At 35.0% G+C, this 14,439-nt stretch overlaps 1 protein-coding gene across 1 annotated transcript in view; it reads left to right on the top strand.

The window, feature by feature from the left end:
• RSRC1 (arginine and serine rich coiled-coil 1) overlaps positions 1 to 14,439 on the top strand; it is a 411,876-nt gene that overhangs the window by 12,287 nt on the left and 385,150 nt on the right. The window contains exon 3 of the mRNA XM_023223365.2: positions 744 to 869. Coding sequence (XP_023079133.1) covers positions 744 to 869 — 126 coding nt within the window. The remainder of the gene's footprint in view (positions 1 to 743; positions 870 to 14,439) is intronic.

Below are 14,439 nucleotides of genomic sequence, written 5' to 3'. Positions count from 1 at the left end.
GCCTTCCGAGTAGCCGGGATTACAGACATGTAGCAGCACCATGCCCAGCTAACTTTATATTTTTGGTAGAGACAGGGTTTCACCATGTTGGTCAAGCTGGTGTCGAACTCCTGACCTCAGGTGATCTTCCCTCCTTGGCCTCCCAAAGTGCTGGGATTACAGGCATGAGCCAGTGCGTCTGGACTTAATTTTAAATTTTTTAGAGACAAGATCTTGCTCTGTCACTCAGGCTGGAGTGCAGTGATGCAGTCATATCTCTTGGACTCAAGGATCCTCCCACCTCAGCTTCCTGAATAGCTGAGACTATAGGCATGTGCCACCATGCCTGGCTAAGTTTTTTTATTTTTATTTTTTGTAGAGACTTGGCCTTGCTGTGTTGCCCAAGCTGGTATTGAATTCTTGGCCTCAAGCGATCCTCCTGCCTCAGCCTCCGAACGTGTTGGGATTACAGGCATGAGCTACTGAGCCTGGCCTTGGTTTAGTTTTCATACCATATAATCTGATGATATTTGGAAAGATTCTAAGACCCCTTAATACCTTAATTAGTAGCTGATCCAATCACTAAGTTATGAATCAGTCATCTGACTGTTCAAGAAAAATAACATTTTAATTTATCTCTATTTGCTTCCAGGAAAGAGTGAGACAGTAAAAATGAGATGATTCTTTAGAATCTAGAAGGTTTTTCCTTAATACTCATAATAAAAATTTTTATGGCAATGATCTTTGATTATATTTTATTTCAGACGCAGGCATCGATCAAGCAGTAGCTCTTCTTATGGCTCCAGAAGGAAACGAAGTCGAAGTCGTTCAAGGGGTCGAGGGAAATCCTATAGAGCTCAGAGGTCTAGGTCGAAAAGCAGAACAAGAAGGTATGCCTTATTAAGTATTTATTGCTTTGTAACAGATTATTCCAAATTTAGCAATGTGAAAGCAACAATCATTTATTTTCTTATAATTATATAATTTTGACTGAGCTTAGCTGGCACTTATTTTTCTCTCACCTAGGGTCATTCATGCAGTTAGTCCTGTGATAGCTTGATTGGAACTGGATGGTCCAGTGTGGCCTCACTCATATGTCTTGCATTTGGTTCTGCCTATTGGCCGGGGTGTACATAGCTTCTCATTGTCCAGTAGGCTAGGTTGGGTTCCCTACCAATGCATGTGCATTCCCCAGACATGAGTTTACTAGTATTTTGTTAAGGATTTTTGCATCAGTATTCATCAGGGATTTTGGCTTGCAGTTTTCTTGTAATATATTTGTCTGGCTTTGGTATCAGAGTAATGCTGGCCTAATAAAATGAGTTTGGAAGTGCTCCCTCCTTTTCAGTTTTTTGGAAGATTTTGAAAAGGATTGACATTAATTTCTTTTTAAATGTTTGGTGGAATTATGCAATGAAGGTATCTGCTCCTGGGCTTTTCTTTTTAGAAGGTTTTTGCTTACTGATTCAATCTCATTATTATTTATAGGTCTGTTAAGATTTTCTCTTCCTTCATGATTTAGTCTTGGTAGGTGGTATGTTTCTAGGAATTTATCCACTTCTTCTAGGTTATCCAGTTTATTAGCATTCTTAGTAGTTTATAATCCTTTCGATTTTTGTGGCGTCAGTTGTAATGTCTGCTATTTCATTTCTGATTTTAGGTAGACTTCTTGGTAATTTAGGCTTCTGGCAATTTCTCTTTTTCTTTTTTTTGGAAATGAGGTGTTACGCTGTCACCCAGGCTTGGGCGTGTTGGTGCAGTCAGCTCACTGCATCCTCAAACTCCTGGGCTCAATGATCTTCTCGCCTCAGTCTCCTAAGTGGCTAGAACTACAAGCATACACCACTAGGCCTGGCTGACTTTTTAAAATATGTTTTGTAGAAGTCAGTCTTACCATATTGCCCAGGCTAGTCTCCAACTCCTGGTGTCAACTGGTCCTCCCACCGTATCCTCCCAAAGTGCTGGCATTATAGGCATGATCTACCTTGCCCGGCCTCATTTTCTCTTAATCCAAGTAAGTACTTGTTAATTTTATTGTTGTTTTTCAAAAAACTCTTAGTTTTGTTGATTTTTTTCCTAAAGTTTTTCTGCTTTTTTATTCTCTATTTTATTTATTTTTTCTCTAATCATTTTTATTTTCTTTATTTGGATAATTTTTGTTTTAATTTGTTCTTTATTTAGTTCCTTGAAGTATAAAGTTAGATTGATATGAGACTTTTCTTTTTTTCCTAAATGTAGGTGTTCATGCTAAAACTTTCCTCATTATTGCTTTTGCTGTTTCTCTTAAGTTTTACTATGTGTGTTTGTGTTTTCATTTGTCTAAAGGTATTTTCTAATTTCTCTTATGATTTCTTCTTTGATATATTTGGGTGTTCAAGAGTGTGTAGTTTAATTTCTACATATTTGTGGATTTTCTGATTTTTCTGCTGCTGTTGATGTCTAGTTTCATTTCTTTGTGTTTTGAAAAGATACTTGCTATGATTTCAGTCTTATTAAATTTGTTAAGACTTGTTTTGTGGCCTAACGTGAAATCTATACTGGAGAATGTTACATGTACACTTGAGAAGAATGCATATTTTGCTACTGTTGTGTGAAGTGTTCTGTGTATGTATGTTAGGTCTAATTCATCTGTAGTGTTGTTCAAGTCCTCTTATGTCTTATTTTTCTATCCATTATTGAAAGTGAAGTAATGAAATAGCCTACTATTACAATGTTACTAAATATTTCTCCCTTCCATTTTGGCAATGTTTGCTTTATATATTTGGGTGCTCTAGTGTTAGGTGCATATATATATTTATAATTGTTATATATTCCAGAATAATGACCCATTTATCATTATATAATTATCTTTTTTTCTTGTGACAGTCTTTGACTTAAAGTCTATTTTGTCTTATGTAAGTATGGCCACTTCTGCTCTTTTTTGGTACCATTTGTATGGATCATCTTTTTCAGTATATGTGTGTCTTTACATCTAAGGCACATCTTTTTGTAAACAGCATATACTGTAATTGTATCTTGTGTGTATGATTGTGTGTTTTGAAAAATTCATTCAGCTAATCTGTGTTTTGTTTGGAGAGTTTAATCCGGTTACATTTACAGTAATTACTGATGGGGAAGGACTTACTGTTGCCATTTTGTTGATTGTTTTGTGCCTTATAGCTATTTTGTCTCTCATGTCTCCTGCTGCCTTCTTTTTTGTTTTGTTGATTTTTGTATTGACATGCTTTGATTTTTTTTCTCATTTTATTTTGTGTATGTTCTGTAGGTATTTTCTTTGTGGTTGCCATGAGGCTTATACAAAACATCTATTTTAAGTTGGTAATAAGCTTTGATTGTATACAGAAATACTATTGTATATTTCTCCACTTCTATTTTATGTTATTGATATCACAGTTTACATCTTATTGTGTCCATTAATATAGTTTATAGTTACTGCTGTTTTTCATGCTGTCATATTTTCAATTCTATATCTGAATTAAAAATGTTTTACATACCACCATTACAGTGTTACCGTACTCTGTACTTATGTATATAATTACCTTTGCCAGTGGGCTTTATGTTTTCATGTACTTTTGTGTTGTTGTCTAGTGTCGTTTCATTTCCACTTGCAAGACTCCTCTTAGTATTTCTTGTAAGGCACGTCTGGTAGTGAAGAACTCCCTTAGCTTCTGTTTATCTGGGAAAGATTTGATTTGTCTCTTGTTCTTTTAGAACAGTTTTGCTGGATATAGTATTCTTGATTGACGGGTTTTTTTTTTTTTTCTTTCAGCACTTTGAATGTATCACCCGATTCCTTTCTGGCCTGTAATGTTTTCACTGCAAAATTGCTGAAATCTTATGAAAGCTCCCTTGTATATGACAACTTAGTTTTGCTGCTTTCAAGATTCTCTCTTTGCCTTAAACTTTTGTTAATTTGATTATAATGTGTCTATGTGGGCCTCTTTTACTTCACCCTTGAAGTGAAAGGATGAAGTCATTTGAACTTCTTAAATTTGGGTGCCTATTTGCTTTCTCAGATTTAGGGAATTTTTGGTCATTATGTCTTCAAATAAGCTCTCTGTTCATTTCTGTTTCTTCTTCTGTAACTCCACAATAAACTCCCTGTTTTTTTCTCTATCTTCTTCTATAACTCCCATAATATGTATATTGGTCTGTTTAATGATGTCTTGTAGTCCCTTAGGCTTCCTTCACTTTTCTTTATTCTTTTTCCTTTTGCTTCCCTAACTCAATGATTTTAAATTGATGTTTCTTTGTGTTTTCTGATTTTGTTCTTCTGCTTGACTACATTTGCTATTGAACCTCTCTAGTGAATTTTTCAATTCAGTTATTGTATTCTTCAGCATTAGCATTTTTGCTTTTTTAAATGTAATTTCTCTTCATTGATAGTCTTGTTTTTGTTTATACTTTGTTCTCTTGACTTCGTTTAGTTGTGCATCTGTGTTCTTTTTTGGATCATTGAGCTTTAAGACAACTATTTTCATTTCTTTGTCAGGTAATTTATAGATCTCAGTTTCTTTGAGGTTGGTTTCTGGCAATTTATTTGGTTCCTTTGATTGGGCTAGGTTTCTTCTTTCTTTGACTGCCTTGTGAATTTTTTTTTTTGGCTGAGTTTTATGCAGTTTTAAAAAACAGCTGCCTTTCCTAGTCTTTATGGACTGGCTTCTTATGGGGAACGTCCTTCACCAGTTAGCTTTTTTCAATGTATGCCAGCTTCCTCATCAGCACCCTTTAGCAGGTGAGAGATACCATTCCCTCTGGTAGCTCTCCAAAATGCTGGAATATTTGAAGCATGTACTTCACTCTTCTCTCTCACTTCTGATGAAGAAACAAGTTGGATGACTTTTCCTGATCGTCCTGAGTCATCCCAGTCTCTATCTTTGGTACTGCTGGGCCTCTGGTGCCACAGCATCTGTTTCTGTTCTCTTTTGCTTTTGTTGGCACCCAGATATTTAACCTATGCTGTTTCCATTAGTGCTCCAGGCAAGACAGAAACCCATCCCTTGGGTGGCCCTCAGAAAAGTCAGAATGTTGGACTTACGTTTCGTGCTTCTATTTTCCCCAATCTGTTACCCCAAAAGCCATGAGCTGAACTGAGGTTTGCTGACCTTAGAGAGAGTCAGGTAAAGTAAAACGGTTCTTACTTATTTCAGTGAGGCTTTACTTGGCTTTGAGCTCACCTGGAGTACTGCAACTTCTTAACTGTTTTTTGAAGTTCAATACAGGTATTTTGGTTTGTATATTATTGTTTTATCAGTGCCTTTCTCGGGGAATGAAGGCTGGGATATCCTATTCTGCCATCTTGCCATTGTCATTCTCAAGTTAACTTTTTTTTGTTTCTTACAGGCTTTTTCTAACCTTTATTGTAAACTAATTTTAGACTAACAGAAAAGCTGCAAAAAATAATAGAGAATTTCCTTATACCCCTCATATCATCTCACCTGGTACAGTAATCAAAAGCAGGACTTTAACATTGATACAGTTCTAGTAACTAGGCTATAAATCTTATCAGTTTTCTCATAACATTCTTTTTCTGCTCCAGGATCCAATCCAGGATTCTATATTGGATTTAGTTGTTAATCTCTTCTTAGTCTCCTCCAGTCTATGAGAGTTCTTCATCCAAAGATGAGTCTGTGTTTGTCTTTCATGACTTTGGCACTTTTGAGGAATAATGGCGTTTATTTTGTAGTTTGCCCTTCAACCTGAGTTTGTGTGATATTTTCTCATGATTAGAGTGAGCTATGCTTTTTTGGCAAGAATAACGAGAGAAATGACATCGTGTACTTCTTATTGCATCATATCAAGGGGTCTGTGATACTGCTATGTCATAGTGGTGTTAACCTTGATCATGTAGTTAGGGTGCCAGGTTTCGCCTGTGAAGTTACTATCTTTCCTTTTGTAGTTAATATGTATCTTGGGAGAGATATTTTCTAACTATAAATATTCTGTGCTTCTCCTCAACCTTTCACTTACTAACGTTAGCATCTCTCAGTGGTTTTCTTCTATAGCAGTTACTTTGGGGTTTGCCTGATGATTCAGATTAATTTTTGTGTATCGTATGAGATAGGGGGTTAGGTTCAATTATTTTCTTCATATGGAGATCTAGCACCATTTCCTTCCTTCCTTCCTTCCTTCCTTCCTTCCTTCCTTCCTTCCTTCCTTCCTTCCTTCCTTCCTTCCTTCCTACCGAGTCTCTCTCTGTCGCTGAGGCTAGAGTGCAGTGGCACAATTCTCAGCTCACTGCAACCTCCATCTCCTGGGTACAAGCAATTCTGGTGCATCAGCCTCCCGAGTGGCTGGCATTACAGGTGCCTACCACCATGCCCAGCTAATTTTTGTAATTTTAGGAGAGGTGGGCTTTCACCATGTTGGCCAGGCTGGTCTTGAACTCCTGACCTCAAGTGATCCGCCCGCCTTGGCCTCACAAAGTGCTGGGATTACAAGCCTGAGCCACCGCGCCTGGCCGGTCTAGCACTATTTTCTTACTGAGTAGTCTTGGTACCTCTGTCGAAAACCAACTAACTGTATGAATGTGACTCTGTTTCTGGATTGTTTATTTGGTTCCATTCCTTTGTCTGTTTTTATACTAGTCTTACACGATTTTGATTACTTTGGTTCTATAGTAAGTCTTAAAGTTAGATGTTATTGTTTACATTTCATATAAATTTTAGAATCAACTTGACAATTTTGTCAAAAGCTTGCTGGAATTTTGATTGGGTGTTTATTGAATCAGTAGACTAGGAGTATTGACATCATAGAATGTTTCAATTTATGAACATGTTGTATCTCCATTTATTTTGCTTTTCTTTAGTTTCTCAAACAGTATTATGTAGTTTTTATTATAGTGGTTTTACACATTGTCACAGACAGGGCACCTGTGACAAGATACTGTGTGACATAAATTTCTTACAGTTCTGGAGCCTGGGAGGTTAGAGATAAGGGTAACAGCATGGTCTAGTTCTGGTGAGGTCCCTCTTTTAGGTTGACAAATGGCTGTCTTCTTCTTGTGTCCCATGTTACATTTTGGAGAGCATAGAGAGGAGGCAAATTTTCTCTTATCTCTTCTCAGAAGGCCATGAATCCTATCACGAGGGCTCCATTCTCATGACCTAATTACCTCCCACCAGACCCATCTTCAAATACCATCACATTGGTCAGTAGGGTTTCAGCATATGAATTTTTGAGGACACAAACATTCAGTCTATAGCATACATATTTTATTAAATTTATTTCCATATTTTTTGACACTATTGAAAATGGAATTATTTTAACATTTTATTTTCCAATTATTTGTTGAGTACAGGTTGAATATTCTTTATCTAAAATACTTAGGACCTAAAGTGTTTTGGATTTTGGATTTTTTCAGATTTTATAATATTTACATATACATAATGAGATGTTTTGGGGATAATAATCACATCTAAACACAAAATTTATGTTTCCTATATACCTTATACATATAGCCTGAATAATTTTAAACAATATTTTAAATTATTTTGTGTATGAGACAAAGTTTGTGTATATTAAACCATCAGAAAGCAAAGGTATCAGATATGGGTTTTCCACTTATGGCGTCATTCTGGCATTCAGAAAGTTTCAGAGTTTGGAGTATTTTGGATTTTTGGATTAGTGTATATAGAAATATGAGTAATTTTGTACATGTATATAATATGTTTTGTACCTTTTATATTTTGCATATTTTATATGTTTAGTTTGTATCCTGTAACCTTTCTACTCTTATTAGCCGTAGAAGATATTTTCAAGATAGCTTAAGATTTTCCATGAAGACAATTACCTGAAAAATGAGTTTTACATCTTGTTAGAATTGTTTGCTATTTCTGTAGTTTTCTCAGCTCATTGCAGTGTCTAGGTTCTACTATGCTGAAGAAAAGTGGTGAGCGTGGGCAAACTTGCCTTTTTTCCTATCTTAGGAGGAAAGTGTTCAGTCTTTGGCTTTTAAATATATGTTAACTGTAAGTTTCTTGTGGTTGCCTTTTATAAGACTGAAGAAGAATACCACCGTATTTCTTATTTGCTGGGAATTTTTAGTACCAATCACTGTTGGTTTTTGTTAAAAGCTTTTTCTTTATCTAGTGGGATGATTATGGTTTATTTTTGAATACAGTTTCATCTTTTTTTGTTGTCACTTATCTGTTGATTTTTTGTCTGACTTTGTTAGTCATTTCTGTGTACTGAAGATCCCTGGTCAGCGTGATTTTCGTTTTATTGCCTAATGTGGAATTGAAGTAATGTGGATGTGTTCATTTTGTACCATATCCAAAACACCCATTGTGTGTGGGTGGCATTGAGGGATTTGAAGTGACAGATACACTCATGAACTTGGTACTCCCAGACAAATATTTCCTGTTGCTATTTACTCTCCGAGGTCTTTTGCATGAATATTTTTTCTTTCATAGTGGTATACTTTGCTTTTGATTCAAGACATCAAATTGAAGACATTTTGCGAATATGACATGAGGTAATTGTTGCCTCAGATGATTTCTTGAAACTGTACACCTGTAGACTACAAGTGTAAAGGGTGTTAGGGAAGAGATCAATTATTATATATTAGAGAAAATTAGGAAAATTTTTGTTAAAAATGTATTAGAAGTAGAACAAGTAACAGATGTTTATTAATTTGAAAAAGTAATATAATTTTAGAAAATGCACTTATCTAGTAAAATAATATACATTATACATTGTAAAGGCCAGCATAAATGCTATTGTTTTCGTAAGAAGTCATTTTATTTATTCATTTGAGACAGAGTGTTGCTCTGTCACCCGGGCTGGAGTGCAATGGTGCAATCTTGGCTCACTGTAGCCTCTACCTTCTTCACTCAAGGGATCCTCCTATCTCAACCTCCTGAGTAGCTGGGACAACAGGTGCACATCACCACACACAACTAATTTTTGTATTTTTTTGTGGAGTTGGGGTTTCAGCATGTTGCCCAGGCTGGTCTCAAATTCCTGAGCTCAAGCGATCCCCCTGCCTTGGCCTTATGAAATGCAGGGGTTACCGGTATGTGCCACCCTACCCGGCCAAGAAACCATTTTAATTATTATTTCTTTGTATTACATACTAGAACATAGTTGTGAATTTACTTCTCATTTATCATATTTTAGTGGTTTAACAGACTTTTACAAAAGGCTTAATTATCATTTCTCCATGCTTTTATCTGAGGAACAAAGGACAGCATGTCTGATGATATTTTTCTGGTACCCTTTTCTCAATTATTGGGTAGAAAGATTGGACTACATTTTAACAATGTAGTATTCTTTATGTTTTTCCTTCAACTTGAAAAATGCTGAGTGTTTTGAACTTAAAAATTAGGTTTGCCTCTTTAAAATTGCAAGATTGCTATTCCTTTCTTGTGACAGTGACCACATGATCCCTATTCACATAACATCTAAGTAGTAAATATCTGATAATCACAATTAATTTTATACTGGATGAGTTATCCTTTCCTTGTTTTTGTAGTTTTTCCTTTTCTCAAATATTACAATTATTGTATTGCACTATTAAATTTTACAGCTATTTTCTAATCAATGAACAAAGTCAGATCCCTTTCAGAATTCATTTATTGGTAATCCTTCAATTTGTCCATGAACAGCAAGAAATCTTTGGCAACTCTATTAGAAAATGATTGAGTATATAGGCCCAGTATGTTGGGATCAGCCTAGAAATAGACTTAAATGTAGTTTTGTTCTTGAAAATCCTCTGGTTTTGAGATGAGCATAGACTTTGACTTCTGGAATGAACGGATATCTGGAAAATAGAAGATGAAGTAAGAAGAGAATTTCTTTAAGGAAAATATGAATGTTACATTTATTCTAACTCATTTTTATTGTGAATGTATTGAATGTCCCTTTCATATCCAAATGTAATATGAAAAACTAATTTATTGTTTAAAGTTTAAACTATACATAAAACAGTTATTGAATTTTAAATTGTGGATCACTTTAATGAAAACATTTTAATATCTAATTATGAAAATTATAGAAATGATACAGTTGATTTTCTATTTTTATTTTATTCTTTTATTAACCTATTGATTTTTATTTTGTCTTGTATCTGAAAATGAGAACAAAATATGTGCTTAGAGAGCAATTATTTATTTTATTGAGGACATATCTTAAAAGTCAAGAAGTGAAGCTGCTTGGTAATGCTATAAATTTAAAACTGTCCTACAGCAAGACAGTACGATGCAAATATGACTAAATAAGATCACAAACTGAATTTCAGTGAAACAACCAAGATTTACATTAAATTAGGAATTTTAAAACCGATTTAGTTTGTTTTACTGAGCATTTGCTTAATAACATTTTGCCTTCTTGCAATCTTTTTAAAGACAATAATTCGTCTGTGAAATGCAGGTCATATCTTCAGTAGAAAAATTGAAAGCAACAGCTCACTTTCTGAAACCACACATATAGCGATATAAAGAAATATTTCAGCTCTACAAAATTTAATAAATCATCCCATTTCCTAATTTGATCATATTAGATGCTGATGTGGAAGAAGCATTTCAAATACCATCTTCTCATTAATATACATCAGTCTGGGGAATAGAATGGAATACTTATGCAGAGATGTCACAGTTACTGTTTCTTAGTTTACTAAGTGGAACAGGTTGAAGTGATTCTGGGTGCTATTTGTCAATGTCTTGTTAAAATGGTTTGGGTCGAGTTATGGAGTCCAGAAAGACGGCGGCTGATAAATCAAAAGTGGATTGAGTGGACAGGAGGCAGTGATTGATACTGTGACAGGATATGAAGAAAGGAACCTTGATACAAGCATGCATGATATTGAATATGAGAAAGAAAATGGCCCTAGAGTATGGATATTATTCAAGGAAATGAGAATAATAATATCAGCCTGAAAATATTGCTGAGTGAAGATTAGGATAGTTCTTATTAGAGCATAATACTTTACTAGGATGGTAGGGATGAAATTATGTAAATATTTATGGGAGAAGAATATTTTAACCTATGACTGAAGACTCTTTAATGATTATTTATCATTTAAAGTAGTTTTAGCTTCGTTTTTCCCTAGCTAATTATTACACCATGTATTTATAAGCATCCTAACTAGTAAATTAAACAAATATTTTTCTTTTAGATTATTTCAAAGATCATCTACCTTTACAATGTGCTTTTATACAATAATAGTATTCAGAGACTAAACTTGTGTAAATAGTGTTTTACTATCAGTTGGTTTTGACTTAGAAAATTACATTGTTAACTTGAAGTGAAAAATCTTCATGGCATAGTTTGCAGCATCCTTTAGATTAGTCATTTTGAATGGCAAATGAAAGATCCCTGCCAGATGAGCCATTTCACAAAGATCAAGGCTATATGTACTGAATATTCTTTTGCGGAATTATCAGTGAAATGTTAGTTGATGTCACGGAGTTCTTGGTGGGAATCTTTTGATTAGTCTGACTTTTGTCCTTGGCAATGTGTAACTAGGAAGAACTTTCTTTTGCTCTCTCACTCTAAGAGTTCTGTATCTAACACTGGCAGAAAAAGAGGTTCTTTGGAAAGGTATTCAATTAACTTTTAATTATATAGTCTATGAGAGACAAAGAGATGTGGAGTTGTCACATAATTGTAACCATAATATTTGATTTTTATGTAGTGTCTTGTCATCTTAAGTACTTAACACTATAGCACAATTTTTGTTAAGTGTGTAAAACATTTGAAATGAGGCACTGAAATATTTACCCAGGTGACTTACATCAGTAGTGATTAATTTATTGATAATTTTTTTCTAGCTTTTAATAAAGATTCTGGTAAATGTGTATAATACCTCTAAATTCCTTAAAACTAATTTAATTACATAAAAGTTGTTATTTTTGGTTTATCACCTCAATCTTGGATGAACCAAAATACTGTACCAGCTAAATAACATAATATTTGAACTTAGTGTAAGTTCTTAACTGTGCTGTTTACTGCCACATGTTGTTTTGTGAGGCTCAGAATGTGTTTTGAATATTAGCAGAAGAAAAATAGTCATTTCCAAATTATAGTGTTTTTTTTTTTTTTTTTTTGAGACATAATCTTGCTTTGTCACCCAGGCTAGAGTGCAGTGGCGCGACCTCGGCTCACTACAACCTTCATCTCCTGAGTTCAAGTGATTCTCCTGCCTCAGCCTCCCGAGTAGCTGGGATTACAGGCGTGCACCACCACACCCAGCTATTTTTTAGTAGAGATGGGGTTTCACCATGTTGGCCAAGCTGGTCTTGATCTCCTGACCTCAAGTGATCTGCCCGCCTTGACCTCCCAAAGTGCTGGGATTATAGGCATGAGCCGCCGCGCCTGGCTTATAGTGTAAATTTTTAATGTTTTTTTTTTTTTTTTTTTTTTTCTGGAGTTTTCCCTCCCATTTTTTTCTTTACATGGTAGCCAAAATGCAATGCAAAATGCAAATCTGATAGGACCTCCTTTATTTCAGTGGTTTAAAATAATTGTTTTATTATTGACAAGGCTTAAGTCCCTTTGTTGTTGACAAGGCTTTAAGTCCCTTTGTGATCTGACTCCTTCCTGCCTTTTCAATCACATCTTTCCAATGCTAGTCATACTTGTAGTGTTTAAACAGTTTTCTTTTCCTGTCTAAGGACCCTTGAACATGTGGTTGGTTGCTTCTGCTCAAAATGTACTTTTCTCTCACTCATGATCTCTAATTAATCTTTTAGGTCTTTACTTAAAGACATTTCCTTAGGCTGGGTGTGGTGGCTCATGCCTGTAATCCCAGCACTTTGGGAGGCTGAGGCGGGCCAATCACCTGAGAGTTTGAGATCAGCCTGACCAACTTGGAGAAACCCTGTCTCTACTAAAAATACAAATTAGCCAGGTGTGGTGGCAGGTACCTGTAATCCCAGCTACTGACGCTGAGGCAGGAGAATCACTTGAAGCTGGGAGGTGGAGGTTGTGGTGAGCCAAGATCATGCCATTGCACTCCAGCTTGGGCAGCAAGCACGAAACTCTGTTTCAAAAAAAAAAAAAAGACATTTCATTGGAGGGCCTTCTCTGTTCATCTGGACATAGATATTTTCTCCCATTATACACAGTACTTATAGCTTATAACCCAGGATTGCATGTTAAAGCAGAGCCTGCTTTGTCAAGGAAACATGGATATGCATGCTCTTACTCATTTTCAACTTATAGATTGAGCTGTAAGCTTGATCATAATCACTCCCCACTTAATTTTCATTTCTACCATGTAGAAACTAATTTTAAATTATAGGAAGTGGCATTAAAGACAAATTAGAGATAGCATAGAAAGAGCTCTGAATCAGCCTGAGTCTCAGTATCTTCATCTATAACGTATTATACTCATTTTAGTTCTAATTTGATTCTAAATTACATGATAATAAGTTTCATAATGTATATTATTTACATTATTTTAAAATATCATTTTTAAGTTTTTTTTTTAAACTAATTAGATGTACCTACTATTTTGCCATGTTACCATGCTCTAAAAGAGTTATAATTAAATACACTAAAAGCAACTGAACAATTACATTGATGGTATTGCTTGCTTGGTAAGCTTCTACTTGCTTCCCTGCAGAGCTCATTTACACTGAGCTAAATTCTTATTCTGTTGTATATTTGTATTGAAAATGCTTTTTGTATGTGAGTTGTTGTTTATCTGATTTATAGCTTTCAGAGGTGGCTGTGAGGTCTTACAGAGGTACAGAATTTTTAGGGCTAAAAGGTTATTTTATACTATTTCTTTAAGGTGAGGAAGCTAAGACTAGAGAAGATAAGGTGAGCAAGTAATGGGGGCAGAAATGGTTCCCTTCAGTGTGTGGTGACTTTATGACTTTTCTTTTTGCACAGTGTTTTTTCTTTTTTTTCCTTTCCCCCTCCAGTTTTTCAATGGGTGTGGAGATCATGCAGGATCAATAGAGAAAATGAGGAAATTATGGACGGGCAAAACTGGGCAACATTGTTCTTGGACAGATAGTCTGAAAGTGAGCCATTTGCTTGAGGATAATAAGCTGAGTTTGTAAAATGGGTCACACATATAAGTACAAGAGGTTATCAATTCAAGTCCTAAAAATCTTCTCTGTTCTTGTAAGGACACTGTTAAATAAATGTGTGTTTCTATCTTTCTTTCATTTACCTGAGGTGGTCCATTTTAATAAAATGTATCCAAAATAAAGAAGCCCAGACCATGGGTCTAACCATGTATGCAGTTAACTTTTATTCAGGTCACTATTTATTTTCATTATTTCCTCAACTGAAATGAGCAGCACTTTTACATTGACATGCAAAACATATGGATTTTTGATTATTAAACCAATTGAATTAGTAAGCTCATTTAAAAAATTGAGTACTGTCCCCTCACCTCACTTTCTACTTCTCAGTCAAGTTGCTTTAATTAGGATTTTAATATAACATGTAATCTGAATTTGGCAAAAAGTGAACTGTTAAGTATTATTTAGAAATCAACAAATT

This window comes from Piliocolobus tephrosceles, chromosome 2 (genome assembly GCF_002776525.5).
Source record: "Piliocolobus tephrosceles isolate RC106 chromosome 2, ASM277652v3, whole genome shotgun sequence".
NCBI lineage: Eukaryota > Metazoa > Chordata > Mammalia > Primates > Cercopithecidae > Piliocolobus > Piliocolobus tephrosceles.
Note: the sequence above shows the minus strand (reverse complement) of the source record. Positions and strands in the feature narration are given on the sequence as shown.